A 24,222-nucleotide genomic window follows, 5' to 3' on the forward strand; every position below is an offset into this window, starting at 1 on the left:
GCCCCAGAGTCACAAGCTGTCATCTGCTTCCTTCTTCCTCCCTCTTGCTTCCTTCTGCATCACAGCTTGCTTTGCAAGGCTTGCTCAATCGCACAGGAGCTACAGAGCAAAACCTCTTATTTTTTCCATTGGCTGAGGTTCCTCCCTTGGGGAGGAACGGTAGAAGGCAGACCTTGTTTTTCCAGGCTCTCTCAATCGCACAGCAGAGCTACTGAGCCAAGCCTCTCTTCCTTCCCCCTCCTGGTCCCCTGGGGAAGGAAGGAAGGAAAGAGCCAGAGCTTCCTTTGCCCAGTTCCCAGGATCCCATGAAAGAGAAACAAACAAAGCACCTTTAATACCAACAAGTGCTGTTTTAAGCATGTTTTGTTTTTTAAAAAATATTTAATTGTCTTTATCTATGTCCTTTATAAAGTTTATATCTCTGCTACGTAAACTTAAACAGGCATACACATGGCCTGGCCCGACACGGCCCTGCCCAACCAGACATGGCCCGGCCCAACAAGGTCTTATTTATGTCAGATTCAGCCCTCATAACAACTGAGTCTGACACCCCTGGTTTAGACTGACAGATGGTGAGTAGGGAAGGCCTGGGTTCAAGTCCCCTTTGAGCCATGGTTCATCAGGTGAGCTTAGGGTGGCCATTCTCTCAGCCTTCCCTATTTTGCAGGATTATTGTGCAGGTGAAATGCAGACGGGAGAACAACGGGAGGTCCTTGGAGAAAGGGTGAATGAAAAAGAGTTACAAGCTAGAAAGTGAGCTGGTTCAGCCACTGACGGCAGTACAGAGATGATGATGATGATGATGATGATGATGATGATGATGATGATGATGATGATGATGATGATGATGATGAAGATATTGGATTTATATCCCATCCTCCACGTAGAGTCTCAGAGCGGCTCACAATCCCCTTTATCTTCCTCCCCCAAACAGACACCCTGTGAGGTGGGTGGGGCTGAGAGGACTCTCACAGCAGCTGCCCTTTCAAGGACAACCTCTGCCAGAGTAGGGTTGCCAATCCCCAGGTGGGGGCAGGGGATCCCCCGGTTTGAAGGCCCTCCCCCCGCTTCAGGGTCATCAGAAAGCGGGGGGGGGGAGGGAAATGTCTACTGGGAACTCTTGTTATTCCCTATTGAGATTTATTCCCATAGAAAATCATGGAGAATTGATCCACGGGTATCTGGGGCTTTGGGGGCGCTGTCTTTTGGGGTAAATGCACCAAATTTTCATTATAGCATCTAGGGTCTCTCCTCAAAATACACACCAAGTTTCGAAAAGATTGGACCAGGGGGTCCAATTCTATGAGCCCCAAAAGAAGGTGCCCCTATCATTATTTCCTGTGGAAGGAAGGAATTGAAATGGTGTGCTGTCCCTTTAAATGTGATGGCCAGAACTCCCTTTGGAGTTCAATCATGCTTGTCACAGCCTTGATCTTGGCTTCCCCCCTAATGTATCCTGGCTTCACCCCCAAAAGTCCCCAGATATTTCTTGAATTGGACTTGGCAACCCTATGCCAGAGCTATGGCTGACCCAAGGCCATTCCAGCAGGTGCAAGTGGAGAAGCGGGGAATCAAACCCAGTTCTCCCAGATGAGAGTATGCACACTTAACCACTACACCAAACTGGCTCTACACCAGACAGACTAGCAAAAAGCAGCTGAATGCAATGCTGAAGGAGCTGGTATCGTGATGGGAAGTCAAGATGTATGGCGGGAAGGGAGCAAACGACAAACAGGGGAAAGCCACTGGCAGCCCCCCTATGCGGAGTGAAAATACAAGCCCTTTCATATAGAAAATGGCAAAACCATGCAGCAGGCCCTTCCCGTCATAGACAGCTCCTGCTGATTCTGTCCAGACACATCCCTAGGAAAAGCTCGACAAAAGCAGTCACACTCTTGAAAAACTCAAACCGCGCATGTTGTGAACCAGGAAGACGTTATCCAAACAACAGGAAGCATTTTGGGGTCCGCTTAATTAATATAAAGACAGGATCAAGGAACTGTAACTGTTTCAAACCAGAGCTGGAGACGGCTCAGGACGGATTCTTTCCGCTCATCGTTTGAGATCCCAGGGGTAACCTGGGGTGAGGCAGGAACCCTGATTGCCTCTAACTGCGGCTAACTTCAGGGCTGATATGAAGGTTAAAGAGAAGCAGGTCAGATGGGTAGGTGGTGAGATTCGAGTGGGACAGACTCAAGAGGTGAGGAAAACAAGCAATCTTGGGGCCCATTCCTGTTTAGCCACAGCTCAGCTACTGGCACCAGTACCGATGCACCGGTTCCAAAAAGCGATAATGAACTCAGAAGAGCAAAATCGGATGTGGTTTCTTGTCTTGCAGACAGGGCCTCTTCCAGCGGCCAGAAATTATTGGTAGCGGTGCTGAACTGGAGAAGAAAAAAAATCCAAAAACAGCGTATGCAGTTTTGGGAAAACCCGATGCAAACAGTTTTTGGTGGTATTTGCAGCTGCTCAGAATGAACTGAAGAAACCAAGCGATCAGCTGACATCTGTTTGCTACCTCTGAACACCATCAAATGCGTTTGCAGCGAAAGTCACAGAATCTTGCTACTGTTTTTATCACCCTCTCTCCCCATTTTCTTTTTTCGAATCAGTTATACCCACTGTAGTGCCCTCCGGGGACAGAAGAGCATCATACTCGGGTGGAATTCTAGCCGGAGCTCCCTTACATATTAGGCCACACACCCCTGATGTAGCCAATCCTCCAAGAGCTTGGAATTCTAGCAGGGGCTCCTTTGCATATTAGGCCACACACCCCTGATGTAGCCAATCCTCCAAGAGCTTGGAATTCTAGCAGGGGCTCCTTTGCATATTAGGCCACACACCCCTGATGTAGCCAATCCTCCAAGAGCTTACAGAAAAAAGCCTTGTAAGCTCTTGGAGGACTGGCTACATCAGGGGTGTGTGGCCTAATATGCAAAGGAGCTCCGGCTAGAATTCTACCCTTGATCATACTGCAGATATCCAGAGAAGTGAGCAGTGACTCCTGAAAGCTCCTCCCCTGCCACAAATTTTGCTAGTCTTTCAGGTGCTCCTGGACTCTTGCTCTTTTCTGCTGCTCCAGACAGGCTGTATCTTGCTCCAACAGAACCTGCATAAGATCTGAGCCAGAGGCCTTCACTCCTCTCCAATGTTCCCTCTAAGCTGCAGAATCTTGTGAGCAAAAAATTCTACTTTGTGAGCTTCTGGCATTAAAGTGGTGAGCCGCTGCAGAAATGACTGTGCTTTTGAGTCATCGTTCCTGAGCTAAGACAAAAATGTGTGAGCTGGAGGCTGAAAATCTGTGAGCCGGCTCACACTAACTCGGCTTATAAGGAGAAGACGACTGCAGATTTATACCCCGCCTTTCTCTCCGAATCAGAGACTCAGAATGGCTCACAATCTCCTTTATCTTCCTCCCCCACAACAGACACCCTGTGAGGTGGGTGGGGCTGAGAGGGCTCTCACAGCAGCTGCCCTTTCAAGGACAACTCCCGCGAGAGCTCTGGCTGACCCAAGGCCATTCCAGCAGCTGCACGTGGTGAAGTGGGGAATCAAACCTGGTTCTCCCAGATAAGAGTCTGTGCACTTAACCACTACACCAAGCTGGCCCTCTCTTAGAGAGAACACTGCTCCTCTCATCCGTCCGGTCCAATGAAAAAATTCTGGAGAACCTGGAGGTTTGCACACTATTTTGTGATACTCTGGTTGGTCCTAACAAGATACTGACTTTTGTTTCTGTGTCTGAACATATATATATGAACATATGAAGCTGCCTTATACTGAATCAGACCTTTGGTCCATCAAAGTCAGTCTTGTCTTCTCAGACTGGCAGCGGCTCTCCAGGGTCTCAAGCTGAGGTTTTTCACGCCTATTTGCCTGGACCCTTTTTAGTTGGAGATGCCGGGGATTGAACCTGGGACCTTCTGCTTCCCAAGCAGATACTCTACCACTGAGCCACAGAAAACTCTCAGCTCGTACCACAAACCACCGTTCCCGCGCACAGGTAGTTCACCCATGCATGACTGAGAGCGTCTTTGCCACATTTACTGGCTGAATGTCTTGGCGCTCGCTTCTGAGAAACAGGGCACGGCATGAATGGTCTGTTAGCACTCGTGAAGGGAGGAGGTTCCTTGCTATTTTAAATATACAGTTTAAAAAAAAACCCACCAACCCTCCAAGATGTATTTATAGGGCTGTTTGCCGTGCGTATATCATTTTACTGGCTCAGCGTATAAGAATTTTGGGTGTGATTAAAAGGGACCTTTGCGCACTGAAAGAAGCGCTGGCTGGCGGTGCTCGAAATGTGCATGTGCAGTGAAATTCAAACCAAGGAAGATTGTTTTGAGCGAAAAGGATTTCGGTCTTGTGCAGGGCTCAAGCGTACTCCGGCGTGGGAAGTCAGTGCCGTCGCTGAATCAAGCCATGCATTACAACTAGCTCTAACGGTCAAGAGCCTTTCTGTACATTCTCTCTCCCCTCCAAGTAGCTCTTAGTATCCAAACGAAAAATAGAGAAGCCATCGTTCTCATTGCACTTTCATTTACTCTTGGAAGACTTAAAGAGCGAGTGATCCGAGGACATGCTTAAGAAGTCGATTCTATTTGCACGGAGTCCTCTCAGCCATTCTTTTCTATCTGCTCTGTATCTATGTACCAAAGCCTCATTATTTCAGGATTCGCAACTCAAATCTGCCTGTAATGTTAAGATGTTGCCTGAAAGACTAACAATAGCGGGGGACGCTGAAAAGGCAACAATAAGAATCCCATAAAACTAGTCAGTTTCTTTCTCTCCCCTGTTGATCCTGCTAATTCTTGACCACCAGTAGCATTTGAATTTGGGACTGGCATGAAGTTGGGTGGCAAGCAGGGTTTCCAACACTGCCTTGGAAAATGCTAAGGGGACTTGGGAGGTGGTCCCTGTGAAGGGAAGAGTTTGGAGAGGATGAGATGTCACTTCTCTGTGGCACTCTAGGCCAGGGGTCCCCAATCCCCGATCCATAGACCGGGACCGCTCCGCGGCCTGTTAGCAACCGGGCCGTGAGTTGTATAATTATTTCATCATAGATTACAATGCAGTAATAATAATAAGACAACGACACTGGATTTATATCCTGCCCTCCACTCAAAATCTCAGAGCGGCTCACAATCTCCTTTATCTTCCTTCCCCACAACAGACACCCGTGAGGTGGGTGGGGCTGAGAGAGCTCTGACAGAAGCTGCCCTTTCAAAGACAACTCCTGCCAGAGCTATGGCTAACCCAAGGCCATTCCAGTAGCTGCACATGGAGGAGTAGAAAATCAAACCCGGTTCTCCCAGATAAGAGTCCGCACACTTCACCACCACACCAAAATAAAGTGCACAATTGTATCATCCCAAAACCATCCCCCCACCCCCCGGTCCGTGGAAAAATTGTCTTCCACAAAACCGGTTCCTGGTGCCAAAAAGGTTGGGGACCGCTGCTCTAGGCTGCCTCTCCTGGTCTCTATAATCTTTGTCATAGAGACAAGGGGAAATTCCTCGAGCGTCACCATTTTCTCTCCTGCTCTTCAGTGGCCTGGGGGTGGGAAATTAGGGATGGCATATAAAGGAGAGGCCTAGTTGTAAGTAACTGGTGCCTTGAAACTCACACGCTCTGTAAAATGGTGATGTAACAACACATCATGTACAGACTAGCAGGTGCACTAGTCTGTACTCTACATTGCAGACAATGCATAATTGTTAAGCTTCAGAATAGGGCCACAAAATGCTATCAATCCTAACAATCTACCTACATGCATCGTCTCGATCAACTTCAGTATCAGTACCTAACATAAAGTAAAAACAACTGGTTGATAAAGAAGTGAATTTATACCTTAAGCCGGGGTGGCCAACGGTAGCTCTCCAGATGTTTTTTGCCTACAACTCCCATCAGCCCCAGCCAGCATGGCCAATGGCTGGGGCTGATGGGATTTGTAGGCAAAAAACATCTGGAGAGCTACCGTTGGCCACCCCTGCCTTAAGCATTAACAGTCTCAAACATTCTTGAAAACAGATCAAGATGAGTAGTCATGTTAGTCTGTCTGCAGCAGCAGAAGCAGCCCCATGGCGCAGAGTGGTAAAGCTGCAGTACTGCAGTCCGAGCTCTGCTCATTACCTGAGTTTGATCCTGGCGGAAGCCGGGTTCAGGAAGCCGGCTCAAAGTCGACTCAGCCTTCCATTGTTCTGAGGTCGGTCGAATGAGTACTCAGCTTACTAGGGGAAAAGTGTAGATGACCGGGGGAAGGCAATGGCAAACCACCCCGTAAAAAGTCTGCCGTGAAAACGTCGTGATGTGACGTTACCCCAGAGTCGGAAACGACTGGTGCTTGCACAGGGGACTCCCTTGACCTTTAGCGGCAGAAAAGAGCAAGAATCCAGCAGCAGTTTAAAGACTAACAAAGTCTGTGGTGGGGGATGAACTTTCGTCAGATACAGCTAGAATGTGAGTCCATCTCTCTTCATATCACAAGGTGGATGAATTTCCATTTTTGTATATATTGAATTTATATCCCGCCCTTTACTCTGAATCTCAGAGCGGTCACAATCTCCTTTACCTCTCCCCACCCCCCACAACAGACACCCTGTGAGGTGGGTGGGGCTGGAGAGGGCTCTCACAGCAGCTCCCTTTCAAGGACAACCTCTGCCAGAGCTATGGCTGACCCAAGGCCATGCTAGCAGGTGCAAGTGGAGGAGTGGGGAATCAAGCCCGGTTCTCCCAGATAAGAGAGCTATGGCTGACCCAAGGCCATTCCAGCAGGTGCAAGTGGAGGAGTGGGGAATCAAACCCGGTTCTCCCAGATAAGAGAGCTATGGCTGACCCAAGGCCATTCCAGCAGGTGCAAGTGGAGGAGTGGGGAATCAAACCTGGTTCTCCCAGATAAGAGTCCATGCACTTCACCACTATTATCTGTATGCAATGGCAGAAAAGAGCATCGGTCCAGTAGCAGCTTAAAGTTCAGCAGAATTTGGGGCAGGGTATGATCTTTCGTGAGTCACTGCACACTTCTCGAGATAGCGGATCAACCTGAAGAAAGGTGTTGTGTATGTGAAGAAGTGAGCAGTGACTCACAAAAACTCGTCCCCCGCCTTAAATTTTGCTAGTCTGAGATGCTACTGGACTTTTAACCTTTCTTGGCAAAGGGAGAAATTGCAGTGTGTGAGTTATTTGCATTGCATACGCACACAAAATAATGCTGCCCTGTCCTGAACGTCGAGAAAAGGAGATCAGTTTTAGTCTCCTTCCGTGCCAAAGTTGTATCAGCTGCAAGTTCCAGTACATGCTTGAAAGAGATTGCATGCCCTAGCTATGTACATATTTACTCACTGTACAGAAATGTATTTATCCATACTCCTATTTTACCCTCTCGATAACCTGGGCCAGGTAGCTTAGGCTGAGATACTGTGACTGGCCCAAGATCACCTAACAAGCTTCCATGGCAGAGTGGAGATTTGAACCTGCATCTCCCTGATCCTATTTTGACAGAAGAGTTGGTTTCTATACCCTGCTTTTTTTCTATCCGAAGGAGTCTCAAAGCAGCTTATAGTCTCCTTCCCTTCCTCTCTCCACAACAGACACCCTGGGAAGTAGATGGGGCTCACAGAGGTCTTGAGAGAGCTGTGACTGGCCCAAAGTCACCCAGCTGGCTGCATGCAGAGAAGTGGGGAACCAAATCTTGTTCTCCGGATTAGAGTCCACTGCTCTTAACCATTAAACCACACAGGCTTTCAATGTCTACACAACCAGGGCTTTTTTTTGTAGCAGGAACTCCTTTGCATATTAGGCCACACCCCCTTATGTAGCCAATCCTCCAAGAGCTTACAGGGCTGCCTACTGTAAACTCCAGAAGGATTGGCTACATTGGTGTGCATGTCCCAATATGCAAAGGAGTTCCTGCTACAAAAAAAAGCTCTGTACACAACGCTGCCGTGTAGGACATTTCAACCTCTATGCAACTTCAGCCTCTGTACAACACTAATGGAAATCATGATTTTCACCCAAATTTGCCCGCCAGTTTGCCCACCTAGCAAAATTCCACGGCAGAGTGGAGATTTGAACCTGCGCCAGTTTGGTATAGTGGTTAAGTGTGCAGACTCTTATCTGGGAGAACCGGATTTGATTCCCCACTCCTCCACTTGCACCTGTTGGAATGGCCTTGGGTTGGCCATATAGCTCTCCCAGGGCTGTCCCTGAGAGGGCAATTTCTGTCAGAGCTTGCAGCCCCACCTACCTCACAGGGTGTCTGTTGTGGGGGAAGAAGGTAAAGGAGATTGTGAGCTGCTCTGAGACTCTGAAACCAATTTCGCACTAGGGCTCGTTCCGGGTGGGAGCCCTTTTGCTCCCGGCGCTTCTCTCCATTTCCGCACAAGTTGCCCCGGAGCTGCGAGTTGGCACACCATTCTCCCGCGGCAAGCAGAAACCGCTCGGAAGAGGATCCTGCTTGCTGTGGAAGAGCGCCGCACCAACTTGCAGCTCCGGGGCAACTTGTGCGAAAAACAGAAAGAAGCGCCGGGAGCAAAAGGGCTCTCCACCCGGAACAAGCCTCATGCAAAATCGGTCTGAGATTCGGAGTGGAGGGCAGGATATAAGTCCAATACCGTCTTCTTTTTTGGAGGACTGTTCAATACGGTAGTGAAATCGGTGCTTATCTTTCAATGAGGGACTGAGTATGTGCTTCACTCCGCTCTTCCAGAATGGGGTCATATTGCTCACCAGCTGGCCGCCACGTCCTCTGGAGAGCTAACACATGGCACTCGTCAGAAAGAGGAGAGAACGGCCCAGCGTAAAATAGATCCTGTATCCAAACTATGCAGACGATGAAGCTGCGCCTTCTCGTTCACAGGCTGTTCTTCACGCTCGCCGTGGAAACCGATTTAAGTGTGAAAATCCAAACGGGGAGAAACATCATGGCAAATGCAACAGCAGACACCTCCACCACTACCGCCCCCCCCCCGGCTACCAAAAAAGCTGGCCTGCACCATTTACACTTTGTCCAAAACTGAAAAGTTGCTGGAGACCCACCATAAAAAGGCTGCGCAAGCAGGTGCGCCCACCTGTGCCAGCCTAACTCCATCCAAGCCAGATCTCCCCACACGGTCAGCTCCCTCCTTAGGGAAAGAAAACCCGCACCGATCATATTCTTAGGGGGGCGGAGGAGAGAGTAATTTATATCAATGGATGCATGGACTGCCCTCCCTTCGTGCAACAACTGTGAAGTTTCTCCCGTTACCCTTAAAATACATTTGGAGGCTGAGAGCATCTAAGGAAGGGGGAGGGGGGGGGGGAAATCTCTCCCCGTGTGCCAGAGAGGCACAGCTGTATGGGTGCCACTGCCCGCTTCAAGCTGCTGAGCGCTGCACATTCCCAGCGCTCGCGTTCGGGCGGGGGAGGGCGGGACGGCTGTGAACGGGGATCTGTTACACTGTTGCGTGTGTAATCAAATTAGTCAAGATTCTCAGGGCCCTGCTTTTCACTCACTTTAAGCGCTTAAAAACGAACACTCTTCCCCGTCCGGCGAGACCTAAGCGGTCCGCTGTAATGGGAAGCAAGATGCTCTTCCTAAAGATCCTTTTTCACGGGACGGGTATTAAGACGCAAAGCAAAGACGCCCCCTGTGTGCTCGAAGCCGCGCTGCTCCTCTCGGTAACTGTATCTGCTGCTCCTGGGCTTCTCCCCTTGGTGGTTTTAAGCACAAAAAATACACAACTGATCCTTGCCGGATCAGACTGAGATCCATTTAGCTTAGAGTTCTGTCCGGGACAGCGGCCAGCCGGATGCCTCTTGAGGGCTCACAAACCTGGAGTGAAGCGGATGCCATTTGTCTCACGTATTCGGAAATGTTTGGCTTCTGCACGTGAAGGTCCCTTTTGGATTTCATGGTCGGGTTTTTTTTTTTTTTGTAGCAGGAACTCCTTTGCATATTAGGCCACACACCCCTGATGTAGCCAATCCTCCTGGAGCTTCCAGTAGGCCCTGTAAGAAGAGCCCTGTAAGTTCTCGGAGGATTGGCTGCATCAGGGGTGTGTGGCCCAGGGGTGGAATTCTAGCAGAAGCTCCTTTGCATATTAGGCCACACACCCCTGATGTAGCCAATCCTCCTGGAGCTTCCAGTAGGCCCTGTAAGAAGAGCCCTGTAAGTTCTCGGAGGATTGGCTGCATCAGGGGTGTGTGGCCCAGGGGTGGAATTCTAGCAGAAGCTCCTTTGCATATTAGGCCACACACACCTGATGTAGCCAATCCTCCTGGAGCTTCCAGTAGGCCCTGTAAGAAGAGCCCTGTAAGTTCTCGGAGGATTGGCTGCATCAGGGGTGTGTGGCCCAGGGGTGGAATTCTAGCAGAAGCTCCTTTGCATATTAGGCCACACACCCCTGATGTAGCCAATCCTCCTGGAGCTTCCAGTAGGCCCTGTAAGAAGAGCCCTGTAAGCTCTTGGAGGATTGGCTACGTCAGGGGGTGTGCCCCTAATATGCAAAGGAGTTCCTGCTACAAAAAAAGCCCTGATACCACAGCAGGCATGTCTGGAGTCACACCGAGTTTGTTGAATACCATTGACCGTCTCTTGACCCAAATCTAGATGGTGTAATCTAAAAGTTTTGCAGTCCTCCAATGCACGGGAGTTACTCCAGTCTAAACTCATTTATTTCAATACTCACGTGCAGCATCGCCTCTTTCAGTTCTCTTGATGGGGTGACAGAGGCGCACTGTCGATCCCTTCTACAAACAATGCTCATCCATTCATGGGGAATTTAAACCCCCTCCAAATGTTTAACTTTTTAGAATTTTCTACAAACCGGGGGTGGTGGGGGAAACTTGCTGAAAAACCTCCCTTCTGTCTACGTGGCCCCAATCTGTGGGCTTCAGTATCTGCAGATGGGGCCATTTTGACTGTTAATACTAATGAAACTTAACAGCGCTTTAACATATCCTATTAAAGTAATTTTGAATATTTATTAGGCGACGACATCACAAGGTGACGACTTATCAGAACAGTTATTAACATGAAAAACTGTACTTTGCGGTGAAGACAGTATGAGACACGCTCAGCTGCTAAATACTTTTGCAAGCCCTTAAGTACACATTGCAAGGTTTCCAGGTTTGCTGCAGGTGCAGTAGAAACAGAAGTATGCCGGGTTGTGAGCTCCACATGTACTCCTGGAAAGCAAAGGGACGTTTTGCTTTTCAAGAGTACACGTGCAGACAATCTGGATCGGACATCACTGTGCTCGGGGAGAGAGGGCTTAAGCCCCCCCCCCTTCCTATAGCCAAGCTGTTTTTCCCAACCTGAAACAGCCCTTGGAAGCAACTATTTGCTCTTTCAGGAAACGTCCACATGTATGCAGTAAATGTCATCCCGTCCCTTCTGACTTAGGGCAACCCTACGAATTCATGACCTCCAACACATCCTATCATTAACAGTCTTGCTCAGGCCTTGTGAACTGAGGGCTGGGGTTTCCACAAAAGAAGAAGGTGATGATATTGGATTTATATCCCACCCTCCGCTCAGAGTCTCAGAGCGGCTCACAATCTCCTTTCCCTTCCTCCCCCCCCCCCACAACAGACACCCTGTGAGGTAGATGAAGATATTGGATTTATATCCCGCCCTCCACTCCGAAGAGTCTCAGAGGGGCTCACAATCTCCTTTACCTTCCCCCCCCCCCACAACAGACACCCTGTGAGGTAGATGAAGATATTGGATTTATATCCCGCCCACCACTATGAAGAGTCTCAGAGCGGCTCACAATCTCCTTTTCCTTCCTCCCCCACAACAGACACCCTATGAGGTAGATGAAGAAATTGGATTTATATCCCGCCCTCCACTCCGAAGAGTCTCAGAGCGGCTCACAATCTCCTTTCCCTTCCTCCCCCACAACAGACACCTTGTGAGGTAAATGAAGATACTGGATTTATCCGCCCTCCACTCCGAAGAGTCTCAGAGCGGCTCACAATCTCCTTTCCCTTCCCCTCCACAACAGACACCTTGTGAGGTAGATGAAGATATTGGATTTATATCCCGCCCTCCACTCCAAAGAGTCTCAGAGCAGCTCACAATCTCCTTTCCCTTCCTCCCCCACAACAGACACCCTGTGAGGTAGATGAAGATATTGGATTTATATCCCGCCCTCCACTCCAGAGTCTCAGAGCGGCTCACAATCTCCTTTCCCTTCCTCCCCCACAACAGACACTCTGTGAGGTAGATGAAGATATTGGATTTATATCCCACCCTCCACTCAGAGAGGCTCACAATCTCCTTTAGCTCCCTCCCCCACAACAGACACCCTGTGAGGTAGATGAAGATATTGGATTTATATCCCACCCTCCACTCAGAGTCTCAGAGAGGCTCACAATCTCCTTTAGCTCCCTCCCCCACAACAGACACCCTGTGAGGTGGGTGGTGCTCAGAGGACTCTCACAGCAACTGCCCTTTCAAGGACAACCTCTGCCAGAGCTATGGCTGACCCAAGGCCATTCCAGCAGGTGCAAGTGGAGGAGTGGGGAATCAAACCCGGTTCTCCCAGATGAAAGTCTGCACACTGAACCGCTACACCAAACTGGCTCTCGACCTGGTGCCTCTGCTGAAAACAACCCCCGCGTTTCAAAAAGATTGGGCCAGGGGATCCAGTTCTACGAGCCCCAAAAGAAAGTGACTCTATCCTTCACTATTTCCAAATGGAGGGAAGGCATTTGAAAGGTGTCCGTTTAAAAGAGGGGTGTCCCCCGGCCCTGAGAAGGAGAGGTTGGGAAAATGGCATTTGCGAAGCAGGGAAGGGACGTTCTCTAAAATCACTAGGGGTTCCATGACTGGATTATCATGTGGCTGGCGTGGAGCCAGAAACAATGTGGCGTGCAGCCAAGTCCAGACTCGCCCCAGAAATGCAGAGCAGGACAATGTCTCCGACACCCGCTTGTCGATTGCGTAAACTTTTTTTTTGACCTAGTTACAGCTTGAAAGTTTTATCTCAGCAACCCAGGGGGCACTCACTTTAATGCAATAGGAGATGCAATTGTCTTCATAATGCTTGCAACATCGGTGCCTCGGCCCATGCTTACATCTGAAAAAAAAGAAGAAGAACCAAACTGACATCAGTGTGAGTCCCAGTTAGCCGATGAGTGTTTTCTTTTTCTTTTCTCTATCTCAGCTTCGAAAGCGAACGTTTTAACCTTCCCCAGTTCTCTTGCTAGAATGCAGAGTGGCAAGCTGCAGTACTGCAGTCCAAGCTCTGCTCACAACCTGAGTTCAATCCCGATGGAAGAAGATGATATTGGGTTTATACCCCGCCCTATACTCTGAATCTCAGAGCGGTCACAATCTCCTTTACCTTCCTCCCTCCTCAACAGACACCCTGTGCGGTAGGTGGGGCCGAGAGGACTCTCCCAGAAGCTGCCCTTTCAAGGACAACTCCTGCGAGAGCTATGGCTGACCCAAGGCCATTCCAGCAGGTGTAAGCGGAGGCGTGGGGAATCAAATCCGGTTCTCCCAGATCAGAGTCTGCACACTTAACCACTACACCAAACTGGAAGCTGGGTTCAGGAAGCTGGCTCAAGGTTGACTCAGCCTTCCATCCTTCTGAGGTCGGTCAAATGAGTACCCAGCTTGCTGGGGGGAAAGTGTAGATGACTGGGAAAGGAAATGGCAAACCATTAAAAAAGTCTGCTGTGAAAACGTTGTGATGCGACGTCACCCCAGAGTCGGAAACGACCGGTGCTTGCACTGGGGACTACCTTTACCTTGTTCTCCTGCTACTTCCTTATTCTTTGGCAAACCACCCCCCCCACACACACACATTACTTTACAGTAACTGCAACAGATATGAAAATCCCTTTGTAGAACATGTGAATGAAGGTAAGGCCTTAGTTCTAGGGAGAGCTCATGTGAGGCAGTGACTGCGCTTCCAACAAGGGAATCCTCAGCTCAAATCTTCCCTCTTCCATATATTCAGAAAACCTTTGGGCTGGTCCCAGGCAAGCTGTACGTCTCAGGATCAGCCCCCGACCAGTAACAGTTAATGGGCTGGATCCAACGTTCATGGGAGAAGGCGGGCAGGACAGATCTTTCTATGTTTTCCCATTCCCCAAGCAGCCAGCCATTTGTCTTCAAACTCCTCTCTCAAGATTTGAGGGAACAAAGCAAGAGTCGAGTAGGGCCTTTAAGACCAACGAAGTTTTATTCAGGATGTAAGCTTTCGTGACGTATATTGCCTTGTTTTTGTTGTTTTAGCCCAGTCAAACCAAACTAGCAATTGCCAGACCCCAACTTGTGATTCTTTTAAAAAAGGTAAAGGTAGTCCCCTGTGCGAGCACCAGTAGTTTCTGACTCTGGAGTGACGTTGCACCATGTTTCCACGGCAGACTTTTTACGGGGTGGTTTGCCATTGCCTTCCCCACTCATCTACACTTTCCCCCCAGCAAGCTGGGGACTCATTTTACTGACCTCAGAAGGATGGAAGGCTGAGTCAACCTGGAACCGGCTACCTGAGCCCAGCTTCTGCTGGGATCGAACTCAGGTCGTGAGCAGAGAGTTTGGACTGCAGTACTACTAAAAAACATTTCCATGAGTTTGCATACTAATTCACTGCCCATTATCTCTATATTAAAGACCGCTTGCCATTCCATCCTATTGTCTGATGAAGTGTGCTTACAGCACACGAAAGCTTACATTCGGAATAAAACTCTGTTGGTCTTAAAGGTGCTCCTTGTCTCCCTGCTTTGAACCAACGTGGTTGCCCACCAGGATTTGAGGGAGTCTCAGAACAGAAATTAGCCACAGCGTGAGACACTGGAGCAACAAAAGGGGATCTGGTAGAAATGCCTCCTTTGCCTCATCACCCTGACACAGTGGAAGAGGGAAGAGACAGACGGGGAAGATTCTTCTTTATTGCTGCAGCCAGGCCCCTAAGCTGAACCGATCCTCCGCCCCCCATCACTGACACACCCTGAGTGAAGGGCAAGGAATAAATCCACATGTCACTGACATCACTGCCACAACACACCCAGACTTTGCCAAGTCCTCCTGAGTCTCGGCAGAGTCTGGAAGGCAGCGGCCGTGCTCAGAGCTGGCTCTGAGCATGCTCACTGCACGCCCCCCCCCCTCCGGACTTTGCAGAGGCCTCCCAAGCCTCGGCGGAGTCTGACAGGCAGTGGGCGCGCTCAGAGCCAGCTCTCCGCATGCTTACTGCCATGCCTCCGCCTTGCGACAGCAGTGAGGACGGGGAGGCGGACAGCAGCAGGCGCGGGGAGATGGACGGCAGCAGACCCGGGGAGAGGGCCGCCTACTTGGCCTACTCCCGCGCGCCGGCCTGGCTGCAGCTCCCAATCTATGGCAAATCCCACCTGGAACGTTCTCCTGATTCTCAGCTGGGAGTTTCAAAACTGCCACCCACCTGGGGAAGGATTCATCTGACCAACACCTTTGAGAGACTCTTCCGCTAGATCCAACCCCACTGACTCTTGCGGTAAAGACGATTAAAAGAACGAGTGCAAAGACTGTAGAAGAGCCAGTCTGGTGCAGGGGTTGTGTGTGTACTCTAATCCGGGAGAACCGGGTTTGATTCCCCACTCCCCCACTTACAGCTGCTGGAGTGACATTACGTCAGTCGTAACTCTGTCAGAGTTGTTCTCTCAAGAGCAGTTTCTGTCAGAGTTCCCTCAGCCCCACCTACCCCACAGGGTTGTGTCTGCTGTGGGGAGGAGAAGGCAAAGGAAACTGTAAGCCTCTCTGAGAGAAGGGTGGGGTATAAATCCAATCTCTTCTTCTTCTAGAACATCCACTGTTGTTTCATAAATGCTCAGCAACATTACCATGATTCTATCAAAACCTGGCTCACCCATTTCAGTTCCATCTATTCTTCCTACTTATCATGACTCTCTACGGTCACAGGTTCATGAATACTGGCTGGCTTTGGTACTTAGCTATTATTTTTGGTCCCTTCTGCTCCTTCTCTGATAAATTGGGGAGGAACAAAGTTTGTTGTACTGGTTAAGTGCATGGACTCTTATCTGGGAGAACCAGGTTTGATTCCCCACTCCTCCACTTGCACCTGCTGGAATGGCCTTGGGTCAGCCATAGCTCTCGCAGGAGTTGTCCTAGAAAGGGCAGCTGCTGTGAGAGCTCTCTCAGCCCCACCCACCTCATAGGGTGTCTGTCGTGGGGGAGGAAGATAAAGGAGATTGTGAGCCGCTCTGAGATTCAGAGTGGAGGGCGGGATATAAATCCAATATCATCATCATCAGTTTTATCTCTGACTTCACACAAAAGGGGGGGCGGGGTTACACACAGCTTGTAGCTGATTTTAAGGCCCAGAGAAACATGTCCTCTTCACACAGCTCCCCCAACAAGGAGCTGCTTGCCTGCTTTCCTTTCCTTGAGCAACAGAATTGTGCAATTTCTACTGCCATGTAGATTTCCAACAGAATGACTTTTGGGCAGGGAATTCGAAAGTGACAAATGCTTCGGGGGGAGCACCATCCAGTTGCTAGACACATCAAGCGGCATTACAAGGAAATCAATTTGATCCCGGCTCTGGAAATTACACTTTCTTGTAGTCAAGTATTTGTGGTCTGAGCGCAAAATAACATTACTCAGTCTCTGCTTTGCTGTGCCAAAATATTTCTGGAAGCTTTGAATTATGCGCCATAAAGCATATCAGTCATAAATCGCCCGTGAGGTCAGTTTGTATAGCAAAAAAAAAAAAAATCATAATGAGGAAGCGATTGAGTTACAGACATTTAGAGTTAGTTGCATCTGAGAGGAAACATATGGGGAGAGAAACCTGATAGAGGATTAGGATTAAGAACACAATGGTTTTTCAGGCATACGCAAGTGGGAAGTTAGAAATACCAATGAGAGTTCATTCCTCTCGTTCGGTGAGCGTTCAAGCCTTTCCTTGTCAGCGAGCACTTTCTCCGATGGGCCTACTGACCATGCTTCACTGGCATTTTATTTGCGCTCTGTGTGTCCGTCCAGAGAATTAGAAGTCCTGTTTATTTGATCTTGGGACCAGTCCTAATCATATAGGGAAACACGGCTTTTCATGCCAATTACCATACAGATGGAGTTGACATTCAAAACTTTGCTTCTCCAACTCCTTGTTCTGGAGTTTGCTTGTAGTATCGTGCAAAGGTCAAGTTTTAAAAGCTCTCTGCCAGAACACGGTGGGGTCAGCCTGTGGATGGCTGGAAGACAGCATTGCCGCAACCAGCTCAGAAAATGGCATCTGGGGACAACAGGGTTTGTATTGGGTCCTTCAGCGTGGCCTGCAGTGGTCTGGCCCCCAGCCTTAAGTACCGGTACTCTGTTGCTCAGGAGGAAGAGGAGGGGAAGGAAATTGGACTTATACCATGCCCTTCACTACCCAAGGGAGTCTCAGAGTGGCTTACAATCTCATTTCCCTTCCCCTCCCCACAACAGACACCCTGTGAGGTAGGTAGAGCTGAGAGAGCGCTGACAGAAATTGCTCTTGAGAGGAACAACTCTGCGAGAACTTGTGACTGACTCACGGTCACATCAGCAGGTGCGTGTGGAGGAGTGGGGAATCAAACCCCCACAAAGTCTGTGCACTTAACCACTACACGAAACTACCTCTTGATACGGTTCTGCCCTGCTTTCAGAATGCCTGAGCTCACTTGTTTGCCAACTCAAGGACCAGCTTGGCTGCCCGCACGAATGCCTGATTCCCACCTTCGCTGTTTGCCTCACCAGTAACTGCTTGCTTCCAGATAAGAAGTAAGGCTGCTTTCAAGGCTCTGCTAGTACGGCCCCGGGAAAGCAACAATTGGTGTCGTTTGAATTTGCAGCATCTTCCTGCTCTGAGGAAAACAATGCCTGTTAAAGTCCATACGGCTTGGGACCAGCAAACCTTAAGTGCTGAACCAACCTGACCGCTACAGTAATCTTCTGAGGCCTCAGCTTCAGGCACCTCCGCCTTCTGAGGTAAGAGGGAAGGCAACCTGAGAGAGGGCCTTCTCAGTTGCTGCACCAAAATTATGCAACTCCTCCTCCCTCAGGGACATTCATCTGTCCTCTTCTATCCAGGACTTGTTTTGTAGCAGGGATTCCTTCGCCACACACCCCTTGATGTAGCCAATCCCCCAAGAGCTTACAGGGTTCTTAGTACAGGGCCTACTGTGAGTTCCAGGAGGACTGGGTACATCACGGGGGTGTGGCCTAATATGCAAAGGAGTTCCTGCTACAGAAAAGCCCTGCTTCTATCGCTGTCTTCCACCAGCAAGAAGTGAAGACTTCTTGTTCTGTCTGGCATTCCCAGAGACACCTCCCTGTCCTATGTTTTAAATGCTGTTACTGTGTTTCTAAGTATGTGTTTTATTTTGGGGGTTTATGATCTGTTTTTATGAAATTTTGTTTGCGGGGGAGGGTTTGCCATCTTCTGGGCGTGGAGCAGGGTTAATTAGGTATGTGGGGAGCAGTGTTCCCTCTAAGCTGAGTTAGCGTGAGCTAGCTCACAGATTTTTAGCCTCCAGCTCACAGATTTTTATCTTAGCTCAAGAAGGATGGCCCCAGAGCACAATAATTTATACAGCGGCTCCCAACTTTAAGGCCCGTAGCTCACAAAGTCGAATTTTTGCTCACAAGACTCTGCAGCTTAGAGAGAACATTGGTGGAGTGCCTGTGAATTCCCTGCATCGTGCCGGGGGTTAGACTAGATGACCCTGGATATACTTCCAACTCTACGATTCTAGGGATATGCATTTTGTAAATAAATAAAAAATAAAAGATGTGTTGTCGTTCAAGTTCAAAAGAAAAATGCATGTACAATAAACAAGAGCACTATTTTAAGAAAAGTATCTTAACATTTGACTCCTAAAAACGTTGCACCCACACGTTGTCCACAAGCTTCTTCGTTACAGCAATTATGTTCATTCTCTGTGTTATTTCTTCATGGAGCTTTCCTTTTCTCTCCCTTCTCAGAAACGTTGCTTCTGGTGCAAATGAATGTGTAGGAATTTCTTCTTTTCCTACAATGAATCTGGAGGGGAGGGGGGGAGAGAAATGAAGAAGAAGAAGACATTGGATTTATATTCCGCCCTCCACTCAAGAGTCTCAGAGCGGCTCACAATCTCCTTTATCTCCCTCCCCCACAACAGACGCCCTGTGAGGTGGGTGGGGCTGGAGAGGGCTCTCACAGCAGCTGCCCTTTCGAGGACAATCTCTGCCAGAGCTATGGCTGACCCAAGGCCATGCCAGCAGGTGCAAGTGGAGGAGCGGGGAATCAAACCCGGTTCTCCCAGATAAGAGTCTGCACACTTCACCACTACACCAAACTGGCTCACTGATCAGTGAACCATTATCTGATCAGTGTTAACACCCTTAAACAGAAAAGAGGCATGCAAAGTAGGATAGCTAAAGTCAGGGGGAAAAGCAAGAGTCACGTAGCACCTAAGACTAGCAAAAATTGCGGCAGGGTACGAGCTTTCATGTGTCACGGCTCACTTCTTCAGATACAGCTAGAATGTGAGTCCATCTGTCCAGCACTTGACCCAGCGACATCAGCCACACCATCACAGGCTCATACTCCTGCTCCTCCTCTAATGAGATTTATGCCACCTTGCAACAGCAATGCCCTTCCAACCCCCTACACTGAACAAGCAGGCCAACCCCTTCGACAAAGAATTAATGGGCCTTAAATTCTAACATTAGAAACCACAACATTCAAAGACCGGTAGGGGGCCATTTTATCCTTCCAAGACATTCCAGTCGCTGACCTAAGAGTAGCAGTTGTCTCACAAAGGAATTCCAAAGGGAAATTAGAGAGACTGCTGAATTGCAGCTGATAAGGACGCTCAAGACGAAAGCATCCTCCTGGACTGAATCGAGACCTAGGTCTCCTGTCTCTTTGTCATTGCTGATTTCTCCATGCATACTACCCCCTGTGTGTATCACACCGAATCCAATCACTCCTGCTGATGTCATTCAGCATCTAAAATCACTGCATTCTCTGAGATATAAGGGCAGATGGACTCACATTCTCACTCAGGGCTGTAGCCAGTATTTTAAAAGTTGGGGAGCTTTTTAAAAAGTCAGAGGGGGGGGCATCCTTGCCCATCCACTGTGGGGCTTGCCGCTTCTCAGAAGCTTTCTGGGGCAGGGGCAAAAGCTGGAGACTCTGAAAGTGGCTAAGTCAAGGCAGCCGGCCCTAAAACTTTGGAGTCAAGAAGGGACTGTGCTTAAGTGCAAACAGGAGGGTTTCCTTCCATCTCCCTCTCGCCCACCCCGACACTTTGCAGACAGCGGCTCCATCCATCCCCCCTCCTTGGCCCATTCCATGCAGCTTCCTCTGCCTCCTGCTCCTCCACCTCCTTCCTCTCTGCCTGCTACTTCTGCTGCAGTGCCCTGCTCAGCTCTCCGGGCTCCAGCTGCTGCTGGCTCAGCCATGTCATCAACCAGACCTCTATCTAGCCCCACTCCGCCAGCAGCCCCACTCCACCAAACATGCAGCTCTGTGTTAAGCGAGTAAGGCAGACACATGCTGCCACCCCGCTTAAGAGCCAAAGTTGCTACTGCCACGGTCCCCCCCCCCCTCGCCTTGCCCTCTAGGGAACCACCTCTGCAGCCAAGCCAACTCTCTACTCTCCCCTTCCACCAAAACCTTTGCAAGCAAAACCTGCATTTCATTCAGGGCGCACGCATGAACACACACAAAGCCACCTTATACTGAATCAGACCCTCGGTCCATCGTCTACTCAAACTGGCAGCGGCTCTCCAGAATCTCAGGTAGAGGTCTTTTTCATCACCTGAGCCTTTTAACTGGAGATGCCTGCTGGAAACTGGGGTCTTTCAGCATGACGAGCAGATGCTCTGCTGTTGAGCCACAGCCTCCCTTGAGCTGGGACCATAAAAGTTGCCCTCCTCATGTCCCAGAGCACTGTTGATTATATGCAGGGCTCTTTTTCTAGCAGGAGCTCCTCTGCATATTAGGCCACGCCCCCCTGGTGTAGCCAATCCTCCAAGAGCTTAGAGGGCTCTTAGCACAAGGCCTACTGTAAACTCCAGGAGGATTGGCTACATCGGGAGGGTGTGGCCTAATAGGCAGAGGAGCTCCTAGAAAGAGCCCTGATTTATATGCATTTATGTCCCTTCCCTTCTAGAGGTCAAGGAAAGAGGTCCAGACATGTTATACATGGAAATACTGTAAAAAAAAAAAAAAGTAACCACCAGGAAACTGGATGGAAAATCATGACATTGCAAAGACGCTGAAAACATTTTATGCATAACATTTCATATATATTATAAAGGTTTTTTAAACATGCAAGCTTCCATAAATAAATATTTCACTTAAAATGGGATGATCCAGGAAGGAAGGAAGGAAGGAAGGAAGGAAGGAAGGAAGGAAGGAAGGAAGGAAGGAAGGAAGGAAGGAAGGAAGGAAGGAAGGAAGGAAGGAAGGAAGGAAGGAAGGAAGGAAGGAAGGAAGGAAGGAAGGAAGGAAGGAAGGAAGGAAGGAAGGAAGGAAGGAAGGAAGAAAGAAAGAAAGAAAGAAAGAAAGAAAGAAAGAAAGAAAGAAAGAAAGAAAGAAAGAAAGAAAGAAAGAAAGAAAGACTTATTCTGTTTGCTTACTTAAGTGCCGAGAATGTAAATCCTTTCAAGCCATCTTTGCACCTGAAACACAAAAACAAGCATCTTGGGTACGTTCTCCTTGGTAGTTGCCGAGCATCCAGAACATTCCTCTGGCAGAGACTGTCAGTTCCTGCAGCCTTTTTCTCCGTTCACGTCAAGCCTCAGAGTGGGACTGACTGAGTGACTGATTGATTGATCGATTCATTGACTGACTGATTGTAGTCCACCTTTCTTACGGGGACTCCAGGCGGACTATCCATAGCGATTCAGTACAATCAATAAACCTTTTTGGTCCGGGCCCCTACTTGGTGGAATGAGCTCCCACTGGAGATCCGGGCCCTGCAGGGCCTGTAAGACGGAACTCTTCCGTCAGGCTTTTAATTAATCCAGTGGGCATCCTTTGAAAGTCATCACATCCCCCAGCATTTCACCATGATGGTGTTATGTTATGCTGCTGCAGCCATCAGCCGCATGCTGTTCACCGCCTATATCTGCTTTGTAATGTCTGTTTTTATGATATTATTTTAACTCTGTTGTTTTCTTGTTGTAAGCTGCCCTCAGCCCGCTTGCGGGACATAAATCTAAAAATTAAATTAAATTAAATTAAAACGAGTCATTCAACAACCAAGGCGTTGGGATTTTAGAAGTAGGCCTGAAGCACAGCATCGATATTCACATGATACATTTAGCAGTACAAAAATCACATAAATAGGATCCTACTCATAATAAGCTATACACAGCGGCAAAGACAACAGTCCCTAATCATTCATCCAAGGAAGAAGACGATGATATTGGATTTACATCCCACCCTATACTCTGAATCTCAGAGTCTTAGAGCGGCTCACAATCTCCTCTACCTTCCTCCCCAACAACAGACACCCTGTGAGGTGGGTGGGGCTGAGAGAGCTCTGACAGAAGCTGCCCTTTCAAGGACAACCTCTGCCAGAGCTATGGCTGACAAGGCCATTCCAGCAGGTGCAAGTGGAGGAGAGGGGAATCAAACCCAGTTCTCCCAGATAAGAGTCCGCACACTTAACCACTACACCAAACTGGCTAAAGTCTGTAGAACTATTTTGTATAGTGCCCTCCTAAATAGCTCAGTTTTACATTTCAATGTAGAAGAAAAAGACATTGGATTTATATCCCGCCCTCAACTCCGAAGAGTCTCAGAGTGGCTCACAATATCCTGTATCTTCTCCCCCCACAACAGACACCCTGTGAGGTGGGTGGGGCTGGAGAGGGCTCTCACAGCAGCTGCCCTTTCAAGGACAACCTCTGCCAGAGCTATGGCTGAGCCAAGGCCATGCCAGCAGGTGCAAGTGGAGGAGTGGGGAATCAAACCCAGTTCTCCCAGATAAGAGTCCGCACACTTAACCACTACACCAAACTGGCTCTCCTAAAGATCTAAAGATGTGCAGGTGAACACAAAAGTTTTTACTTTTAATAAAACTCTGTTGGTCTTAAAGGTGTCACTGGGCTCGAACTTTGTTCGGTTTTCAATAGTTTTCAGAAATTGGTTTATCATCTATCATTACAATCTTTATAAGAACACTTGTATGGTAACAGCTTACATGCACAGATTTCAGAAAAAACTGGTTTAAAACACTCTACGAAAAGGGACAAAAAAAAAAGGCTCAAGTTCAACAAAGATAGAGCAGAAAGTTTGAGTTCTGCTATTTCACCAGTAGATGTCCCTCAGCCGCAGCAATTCGAGAGCAGCTATTTGTATGGCCAGAGAACTCAAAAATCTAGGAAACCAAACAAGAAACTTTGCTGCGATATCCCCCCCACCCCAGCAGTGGTCATGGGATTTAACTTCCAGAGACACAGGTAATAGTTCAAGAGAACCACCTGCCATAGTATTGTTCAAAGTGTGATTTGTGCCAAGACAGGAACTGAAACATAGAAACATCTGAACTACGAACATAAGAACATAAGAGAAGCCATGTTGGATCAGGCCAATGGCCCATCCAGTCCAACACTCTGTGTCACATAAGAACATAAGAGAAGCCATGTTGGGTCAGGCCAATGGCCCATCCAGCCCAACACTCTGTGTCACACAGTGGCCAAAAAAACCCCAAGTGCCATCCGGAAGTCCACCATTGGGACTACGACACTAGAATCCCTCCCACTGTGCCCCCCCCCCAAGAATACAGAGCATCACTGCCCCAGACAAAGAGTTTCAACAACATGCTGTGGCTAAGAGCCACTTATGGACCTCTGCTCCATATGCTTATCCAATCCCCTCTTGAAGCTGTCTATGCTTGTAGCCGCCACCACCTCCTGTGGAAGTGAATTCCACGTGTTAATTACTCTTTGGGTGAAGAAGTACTTTCTTTTATCTGTTCTAACCCGACCCAGCTGCTCAGCAATTTCATTGAATGTCCATGAGTTCTTATATTGTGAGAAAGGGAGAAAAGTGCTTCTTTCTCTACCTTCTCTATCCCCTGAATAATCTTGTAAACCTCGATCATGTCACCCCTTAGTTGACATTTCTCCAAGCTAAAGAGCCCCAAGCGTTTTAACCTTCCTTCATAGGGAAAGTGTTCCAACCCTTTAATCATTCTAGTTAACTTAAAAGTCCCCAGCCTCTCTATAAGACATTGGCCGCCAAAAAGCAGTTTACGTGGCTCTTCCTG

General features: G+C 48.7%; 1 protein-coding gene across 2 annotated transcripts in view; it reads right to left on the reverse strand.

Moving 5' to 3' along the window:
• The window catches only part of TMEM135 (transmembrane protein 135), a 289,517-nt gene that overhangs the window by 28,930 nt on the left and 236,365 nt on the right, over window positions 1-24,222 (reverse strand). For both annotated transcript variants that reach the window (XM_060234967.1, XM_060234968.1), the window contains 3 exons: window positions 21,584-21,625; window positions 18,849-18,995; window positions 12,995-13,064 (listed from right to left, as the gene is read on the reverse strand). In XM_060234967.1, the coding sequence (XP_060090950.1) occupies window positions 12,995-13,064; window positions 18,849-18,995; window positions 21,584-21,625 (259 nt within the window). The remainder of the gene's footprint in view (window positions 1-12,994; window positions 13,065-18,848; window positions 18,996-21,583; window positions 21,626-24,222) is intronic.

Source organism: Heteronotia binoei, chromosome 3 (assembly GCF_032191835.1).
Source record: "Heteronotia binoei isolate CCM8104 ecotype False Entrance Well chromosome 3, APGP_CSIRO_Hbin_v1, whole genome shotgun sequence".
NCBI classification, from domain to species: Eukaryota; Metazoa; Chordata; class Lepidosauria; order Squamata; family Gekkonidae; genus Heteronotia; species Heteronotia binoei.